At 43.2% G+C, this 9,280-nt stretch overlaps 1 protein-coding gene across 1 annotated transcript in view; it reads right to left on the bottom strand.

Moving 5' to 3' along the window:
* Nucleotides 1-9,280, bottom strand: part of NAA25 (N(alpha)-acetyltransferase 25, NatB auxiliary subunit) — a 23,106-nt gene that overhangs the window by 13,629 nt on the left and 197 nt on the right. The window contains exons 2-10 of the mRNA XM_010189559.1: nucleotides 8,332-8,470; nucleotides 6,596-6,714; nucleotides 5,311-5,385; nucleotides 4,529-4,636; nucleotides 4,014-4,092; nucleotides 3,397-3,508; nucleotides 2,424-2,513; nucleotides 1,894-2,063; nucleotides 1,026-1,138 (exon numbers count right to left, since the gene is read on the bottom strand). Coding sequence (XP_010187861.1) covers nucleotides 1,026-1,138; nucleotides 1,894-2,063; nucleotides 2,424-2,513; nucleotides 3,397-3,508; nucleotides 4,014-4,092; nucleotides 4,529-4,636; nucleotides 5,311-5,385; nucleotides 6,596-6,714; nucleotides 8,332-8,470 — 1,005 coding nt within the window. The remainder of the gene's footprint in view (nucleotides 1-1,025; nucleotides 1,139-1,893; nucleotides 2,064-2,423; nucleotides 2,514-3,396; nucleotides 3,509-4,013; nucleotides 4,093-4,528; nucleotides 4,637-5,310; nucleotides 5,386-6,595; nucleotides 6,715-8,331; nucleotides 8,471-9,280) is intronic.

Genomic DNA, 9,280 nt, shown 5'->3' on the forward strand with positions numbered 1-9,280 from the left:
ATGCCTTTGGAAAACAAAAGCTGCAGCATGCAGCACCAAAGACTGCAAATGAGTGAGCAGGGTGTTCTTTGCAGTGCTACATTACTCCATTTTGTAAGCTGTGGTCTATAAATAAAAGCGATGAGAGAACTCATTTAAAAGTGAGCTAATCGGGTGGCTTATCAATTGAACTAAAACTCCTAGGGAGCTTTTCATTGCAAGATATGAGCTCGTATTTGTAATTTTCCTCAGCATTACGAGCTCTTCATTTTCAATACAAGAATTGAACCAAGACCATCTCAAAGCGCCCTGACCTTGAAAGGGTAATAAAAAGCCAAATTAATACTACAGCTGGGTCTGACGCTCTGCAGGACTAAAATTAGTTTTTAGTCTCCAGTAAAAATCCTCTGAATCAAATTGCTCAGTGTATTCACAGAATCCCAGACCGTCAGGGATTGGAAGGGACCTCCAAAGCTCATCCAGTCCAATCCCCCTGCCGGAGCAGGAACACCCAGATGAGGTTGCACAGGAAGGCGTCCAGGCGGGTTTTGAATGTCTGCAGAGAAGGAGACTCTACAACCTCTCTGGGCAGCCTGGGCCAGGGCTCTGTCACCCTCACTGAGAAGTTTCTTCTCCAATTGAAGTGGAACCTCCTGTGTTCCAGTTTGTGCCCATTACCCCTTGTCCTATCATTGTTTGTCACCGAGAAGAGCCTGGCTCCATCCTCGTGACACTCACCCTTTAAATATTTATAAACATGAATGAGGTCTCCCCTCAGTCTCCTCTTCTGCAAACTAAAGAGCCCCAGCTCCCTCAGCTGCTCCTCAGAAGGGAGATGCTCCACTCCCTTGATCATCTTTGTAGCCCTACGCTGGATTCAGATGTTCCTTATATTTTCTACAGCACAAAGTTTTCTGTATTTCAAACAGAAGGTAAAAATTTGATGTTTCCAGTCTTTTAATATGACCCACAGGTATTTTAAGATAAAGGGACAAGAGTGCAAACAAGAACTGCGGCTCCTGCCACCACTTGATCTTATTATTTACCTTTGTGTACTGGCTGGATGGGAGGAGATCCACAAATACTTTGAGATCAGTAAAACAGCAGGGTTTGTCCCCAAATTTTTTGAAGTATTGGAACATCAGTTCTTCTGGATCACCTAGGAATAAAGGAGAGTTCATCCTTTTAATGCGCTCCATTGAAAGTTGAATCTGTAAAATCACCGAGTGAAATCTTTCGTGATGCTTTTTTTTTAAACCCCTTCGAGATTCCACAGTGATTTACAAAACAGATAGCTGCACTGCTGCGGATTTTAACAGAGGCTCAATGTCTTTGGTAACCAAGGACACATTTAAAAAAACCCCAGAGCTTCATTCAAGCTACTCTGGCAGATAAGAGCTCAGCTTAAGAGCGTGCATACACAGCCTCCGCTCAGCTAACAGGAACTTATTTTTGGATGGAAATACAAAAGGAACTAGGAAGCAGCAGAGATGCTGCTCGAATCACATTCGCTCCTTCACCAGTTTTTAAATGCAATTTTTTAAAACAACAAAAACTTGATATTCCTGCTAAAAAAAACTTAAAAACTGCCCAGAGATGACAGTGAAACAGGACTTCCTACAAGAGCAGCGCATCAGAAATGCACTTTTCATGACAATGTCAGTGCCCAGATGCTCCTACAGCCCATGGGTCCTTTCCAAAGTGTCCCCGCTTGCTTTTACAAGCCCTGGAAGCAGCCTGGAGTTACCTGCCTGTCTTCAAGGCCCATCTTCTAATGCCTTCCAAATTCTTTACAGACAGCACGCTCGTTTTCATCACAGACATTTCATTTAACTCGGCGATTTAGCAAACAGCTTGTTCCAAGTTTGTGTTCTCTCCAAAAGATTAATTTCTCATCTACTCGGTGGCTCTTACCTAGTTTATATTCGTCATTACAACCTCTGGATCGCAAGCGTCTGATCAGCTCCAGTTTAGCCAAATATGGTCCCCGAAGCGGCCGAGAGCTCTTTGATTCTTCCGTTATCCTCTCTTCTATAAATTTCACAGCTTGCTCTATAGAATAGTGGACCTCTCCTTCCAAAGAGCTGCGCAATTGAAGAGACAAAAGGGTCTTTGATTGTTCCCATTGCCAGGGCATTGGCAACACGTGCTCAGCATACTCCCGGGATACTCTTTAAGGAAATCTGGCGTGATGGATTCCCTTACTCAATCACCATGAGAAACACGAACTGAAAGAGTTCTGTAGCATACAAACCACTATTTATACAGCCGTGTCCAATACATTATTGACAGCCTCCAAAACCAAGTTGGAAGAACACATAATTTTGGGGCTGATGTCAAGAAGTCACCCAAAGACACAGAGGGGGCTGTATCGAATGTATGAACGCAAACAATTCCCTGTAGCACAAAGGAAAAACAAATCCACAGCAAAACTGTGAACTTACTGCTCTTCTTCTGGTGGAGGTGTCCAGGATTCATCGATGAGTTGAAACGCCGAATCAAAGTAAGTTATATAAAACTGCCAATCATCTGAGCTGAAACAAAAATCAAGCACAGAACAAAGTTTAGGGAATTGCCAAACCAGTAACTCGCTTCTAAAACCGCATTCCTTGCAAAAGCTGAATTTAAAGGACAGCACATATTCAGAGTACGGAAAAACAACAACTCTAATAAGAATCGTTTCTCCTTGAAAAGGTCTCACGATTTTAAAAGAACGTCACCATCCTGAATTTCTTAAAACATGTTACAGGAAATTATTGCAACAAATAATGGGGGCAAGCGACAAACTCTCCTCTTAACACTTACATCCCAATCGAGAGCTCCTGCCTATCTCCACAAAACGCTAAGGCAGAAGGTTCCTCCTCTGTGTTTAACTTATATTTAAGATTAGGGCACAGCTAAGTACAAAAAGCAAACAACAGATCTCTCTTGGCAGTTCGAGAGGCAGATCTGGTCACACCGGTACGCTCGCTCCCGATGCATCTGTTCAAAGCATTACGTGCACGTTCCAGAATGAAGTCTGGCCAAGCGAGAGAAATGAAGTTCCAGAAAATCAAATGTAAATGCACTTCTCCTCCTCTCCCACCATGAAAGTTAGAGCTGGACAACCAGCACAGCCTCAAGAAATGAGGTAAACAAAGTTTTACTGAATTATGTGACAGTAAAGTCTGCCTTCAAAAAGCAGCAGCTGTGGTCCTGACACTGCCTCTCCCTGTGACTTTCACCACGTCCCTTACACCTTCCATTCTCTGCCCTTTTCCTCAGGCTTTGGGGCGTAAACAATTGGAAACGCTCTTAGATCCTCTGATGTTCTATTTCAGCCCCCATTTACAAAAGCCACTGAACGAGGCAATTCACAACCAGCCAGGAATTTGTCTTCATTTTTTTCTCAGTAGCACTGCAGAAATATCATCTCACTTTTTCAGCAGCAGCCTTCTCGACAGCGCGTTGCACTCTGGCCACCTACACAGCTTCTTGTACATTGCCATACACTTGTTCTCGCGGCTCTGGAGCTCACTTGTCAGCTTCTCTGAATTAAAAACAGAAGGGCAAGTTTATTTAATCAATGCATTTCCTTCTCTACTTTCTGCATAAATCATCTTCTTATAGCCCTGGATGCAAAGCAGTAAGTGTGACAGAACAGGAAAGAGGCCCTCAAAGGATAGAAAGGACAGATTTCCTACGGAAACCTTCATATCCCAAGTCCTTAAAGCTGCACGTGCGTTTTAATCACTGGAAAGACTCCCCAAAAATGAAGGATATTAGGATTCTTTTTTAAGATGGCAGCTGCAACAAACTACCACACTATCAATTCACTACTGCTAAGCACACTGCTGCAAAGTTCATCACTGAACAACACCTAAATACCAGAAACAGCTGGGTAAAACCAGCTTGCACAAGAGCGGCTCCACAGTTTGCATCAATGTTTGAAACTGGTGCTAAGAGTCGGGCTTCTTACAGCCTTTTGTTGGGAAACGGTGCAGAAGGGCTGTTTCCCCACACGTTTGTGATTATTAAACGACAGTCGAAGTTACCTCCTAGCTTTCCTCTCACGACATCTAAGGCTTCCTTATACTTCTCCAGACGCTCCAGGATCATGTAGTACAGTTCAACCTTAAAAGAAAGATTAGGCTGCAATGACATTCGCTAGTAAAACAATATCCAGGTGTGCCAAGAAACAGAGGGCTTGTGTTACTGTCATTAGAAAGAGGAGATCGCCAGGGCTGCAGAGCTATCTTTAGCATCCCAGAGGGTGGGGCATTCAGGAATTTAGGTCTTTTTTCCATTCTCAGCCCTGAAGTTTCTCTTGGGGCCTCCCAGGGAGCAAACCCAAGTACTCCATCAGGCAAACCAAATGCCAAAACATTTTCTTGCCCATACTTTTCCAAATCCCTCCCAAGCCTCCGCTCTCGGTTTTCCTTCTGTCCTGCTACATTCACATTTACTTCCAGTACATTACTGATTCTTATCTTGGAAAGCTGTTAAAATAATCAACTTCCTTTAACAGTGCATTCCTTGTCTCAAAGCTGAAAGTATCTGCAAGTCTTACTTCGGCCTCAGCTTCGATCTTATCCTCTTTCACCATTTTTTCCACCATTCTCTCAGCTAGTGGCAAAAACATCGTCTTCGAGAGGTTCTCATCCTGGGCTGAAATCGACTACGGAAGAGAAAAATCATCAGAACAGCTCATCAACTTTTTGTTGTGTCCCACCCACTGCTTCTTTCCAATTAAAAGAGGAAAAAAAAACCTCAACCCAGTTGCTTCAATTCCCCCCAAAATCACACGTTCAGAGCTGCCATCTGTCACGTGCAGAGAGCAACTCCTCTGGTAAGAGCGAGCGCTAAAACCAGTGATATACTGAAAAGCTCACTTTTTATTTTAGAGAATATGCCCAATGCTTATTTTTCGCTTGGCCAACAGTGTCAGGTTGTTTGCTGAGTGCCTGAATCTGCGATCTCATTTATTTCCTCCTCGAGCCTTTATAACCCAGTTACAGAGGAACACTTCTGCCTCAGGAGCTGCAGATGTCTGAGGATTTATTCATTAGCTCTCTAACTAAAAAGACAGTAGGGTACTAGTCCAGATAAGAGAATAATTCAAGTCGTATAAGCATGGTAAGGCAGAGCAGTTAAGCTGCATTTTAAAAACACTACAGCATTCATTCCGAACCACATCAATAATGCTGCTTAAGGAGGGCTCGGTCCTTCTCCCAGAATCAAGAGTTCAAACACACATTTTACTTAAAATAATCTCTAATATCTTCACTCAGATCATTTCTATATTCGCACTATACCTGAAGCAAAAGTCAAACAAATTTGCAGTGTACACACCTGCATAATCAGGCTCATCACAGACCAAAAATAGTAAGGATTTTTGGGTACAATCTTATAAAGTGCCATTCCAGCCTGAAAAATACACGACAAAGTTTCATCATTCCTGACACATATCCGACAGCGCAAGCTAAGCCTGGCTCCATCAAAGCAGAGCCAAAGCATTCAAGATTTTCCAGCCTAACACAGACAGTTGTTCACACATTTCCCACACAGATTTCCAGGGTATATAATGAGGGACAACACTGTGACCCGTACAAAATACGTAATTAATTTTAAAGAACTATCCATAAGAGTCTATCACGGGTGGACTTTTGTGGCGATTTCCTGATTGCTGTCTCAGTTGGCATTTTCCAGTACTTCCAGCTGAAATACCCCAGGACGCCAAGGTTTATTTTAGTTTTCCAATCAGGATCCACGCACTCTTTGCATCTCTTAAGTCCTCAGGTCAAATGCAAAGGCCAATCTGCAACATCCTACTGTGACAGTGTCTGGATAACTTCACTAGATACACGTTTGTATGACAATTTAGATGCACAAAGGGTCAGATAAATGTTAAATATTGTTATCTGTGCAAGACTGGCAGTTTTTCCACTCGTGGTTGTGCACAGGAGTATACAAGCTGGGCTACAATGGAGACTACAACTTCTGCTCAACACATTTTGTACAAGTTTAGTTTAAATCACTGAAATAAATTCAAGTCACTGTAACGCAGTGGGAACGAGAGGGAGTTTAGGACTCGTTTACTGGGCTCTGCGCTTCTTTATAAAGAGTAAGTGCGCATGCTTTGCAAAGAATCTTCCATTTATAGGCATTTGCAAGGCACCTCATTTGGAAAGGACGAAAACAAAACTAACCAGCATGACACTGTGCTGCAAACTGAGAAGAAAGATGTACTTAAAGGAAGTGCTTTTTAGTCTTTCTTCACTGAATTACAACCAATACAAGCCCAGTTATATGCTAGATTCCAGGGGTGATTACTTTTTTCTTCCAAAAAAACAACAGCAAATTAAGGAGTAAAACAAGTTTCTAAACACGGATCAGAAGATCTCCCTAGATCTTTTCCTATTTATGGCTGAATTCCTTTGTAATACACTGCCTCACGTGTAACCACCCTACTGTTTGAGACAGACTGATATAATGGTCTTTTAAGCTTTTCTGTAAAAAACAACACAGAACACAACTTCCGCATTAACTCAGCTTGACTTAGAACACGAAGAGGCATTAACAGTAAGATATATAGAAAGAGACACATTAAAATAGCCAGAAAAATTGTTGACTGTACCTGTTGCATCTTCTTGTATTCCCCAACCCTGGCGTAGGCCATGAAGAGATGCGAGTGATACTCCTCGCTGTTGGGAACCTTCTTTACAGCTGCCTCATAAAGTTTAGTTACCAGTTCCGCTAAACCAAAACCAGATGCTCGAGTTAAGACAAATTTGGGAATAATTTTAAAGCACGGCTACCTAAAGATAGCATCAGCGATGCTCTGACCAGTAATCTAATTACACTCATTAACCGCAGAGATGCTACTCTCTTCCTCAAGCACTACAAACATCAGGCAAAGGAGGAAAGCGTTTAAAAAAACCAAAACAAACCTCAAAATAGCGTTAAGAGCAACAACCGAGCTGCTCAGAAGCACTTCAGCCTTTATCTTAAGGAAGTTTCTCTATTTTGGAGCATTAAACTGAACGGAGATTTCTATTCCCGGCAGAAGGACTGCTCCACATAAGTAATGTACCAAAACACAGAGCATTTCCAGAGCCTAATATCAAATTAGTTGCCCTTATTGCAGGTTTACTTACATTACTCATATCCTGTTATTTCCCAATTGCCTATTTTAGTACTCTCAACAAGTAAAATACTTCACACTCTACCTTTCAGTAAGTCTACCAGGACTAAATAGTTACAATATGCAAAACTCTTTACATTCTCATCCTTCCCATTTTTTTTCCTTACACATCCAATCCTATCTCAGCGCAGAATTAGAAAACGAAATGTAATTTGTCTTCCACACAGTTCACATATCCTCAACGCGCACACATAAAACATCTCATTACAATTTTCTTGCAGGACCAGAAGTGGTAGTGCTCAACACCCACGACTTCCTTTGAGTTAGAAACCTAAAAGTTAGAAACCTGAGCTTAACGCTTATGGACGTTGTTCAGTATCACAGAAAAGCTTCTGACATTTTTCCGGGGTTTATGCTGAAGTCACACACACACACACAGATTTTGCTCTATTCAAGAAATGATGCTTTAACTCCACGTACATACCTATCTAGAAAGAGAGAAACTAGGAGAGCATAAGCAATTGCTGTATCACAGACTGATGCCAAATTGCCATTTCTACCGAAGCTGTCTCACCCCATTGCCGTTGCTCCAACAATTCAACAATAAACGTTGCTACCACCACCACCAATCACAAGAAGCTGCCAGAATCAACAACTCTGGAGAGCCTCAGATAAGCAGCACACGAGGTCTGGCTTCCTTCAGAAAAGCCCGTGCAGTTTTACTCAAATATTCACGATTTAGTATTCTTAAAATACCACATCACTACAAGGAACCGGACTGAAAGAGATAACGCGGTCAAATTGAGAGGCCAGGATTTCCTTTCTGTTTGCCACCGCTTCTTGGGGCCTGAACCCTCAACTCACAGCATTCAGCACACTCCAAACCACAAACTATGCAATTTGTCTCTATCGCATGTGCTGACACCAAAATCCAGTAGCTTTCATTAAAAAGAGTCAGAGGCTGATGGTGATGGATGATTATTAGCATGCCACTCATTTAGGAGCTGTGAGGACAATAATGGTAACGAAGCCTAAACAAATATCTTTAATTGATGGTGATCGCTACAGCCTTAGAGCCATTTATAACAGGCAACATTTACATCCTCCAAGTCTCTCCATAACACACCAAGACGTGAAGTCCATCTGCCATGAAACCGTGGCTCACGCACACTTTTGGAAAGAACACGAACAATTAGGATTTTTAAGAGAGGCAAAGGAAAAAAGCTTACGTCTATGCATTTCCCGGTAAAGAATAGTTAGTGCTTGCAAGGAGTTATCGTCTGTGGGTTCAAGTGCTGCTACTTCTTGTGCCAGAGCGTACGCTTCATCCTGCTTGCCAGTCCTCTGCAAGCCGATTGCCTTCAGAACCTACGGACACAACCAGAGCAGCCATCAGAAACACCGCTGGCAGCAGTGGAAACCCTCCCATTGCTGGCGAGGAGAGGCTCTGCCCAACTACCTCACCTCTCCCACAGAGCTTGGGGTGTTGTTACGCTCCTAACTCACAGGGCTGTAAAGGAAAACGTCCAAATTCAACCTGCACCAAACAGCGTGGCTTTGCATTTCTTCAGGCTGCTCTGCGGCATCAGCTGCCACTCGGTTTCCCCTACCTCAGCCTAAGAGCTGGCCAGTCCTGCCAACTGTCACTATTTTCTTTTAATAACTGGCCAGAGAAAAGTGACATAAATGAGATTCAGGTCAACCACACCTGCTTCAGCTTGGGAAGCTTTCAAAACATCAAAGTGGTACGAACTGTAGAGGAAGGCGCACAGGGAGGAGAGAAAAGTAGAAAGATAGGTGTACATTCAGAAAACCAGGGAAAATAACTCCTCCTTCAGCAGGGGCACAGGAGGGCAGCGAACAGGAGGCAGGAGAGCCTTCAAAAATCACCTTATGTTTTACTAAGGGCTACAGCACCCAAGGAAACATTTTGGTCCCAACGACTCCAACTTAGGGTCCCGAAGAGGCATTTTTAAGGCACAGCCCATGTGCCAAGGCCGCCTGCAGTGGCTGTGACAGAGGACGACAACTAGCTCAGGTGTAACAAATTACACTCCAGTCGTAAGAGGCACCTCACCAGGGGGATCTGTGAGAGTTTTTGGGCAGACACGATACTGTAGGAATTGCAACAGCCCCGGATATCCCAGAGGGGTCAGCAGACACACCGGCCCCTGGGGG

The sequence above is a fragment of the Mesitornis unicolor genome, unplaced genomic scaffold (genome assembly GCF_000695765.1).
Source record: "Mesitornis unicolor isolate BGI_N332 unplaced genomic scaffold, ASM69576v1 scaffold10058, whole genome shotgun sequence".
Lineage (NCBI taxonomy): Eukaryota > Metazoa > Chordata > Aves > Mesitornithiformes > Mesitornithidae > Mesitornis > Mesitornis unicolor.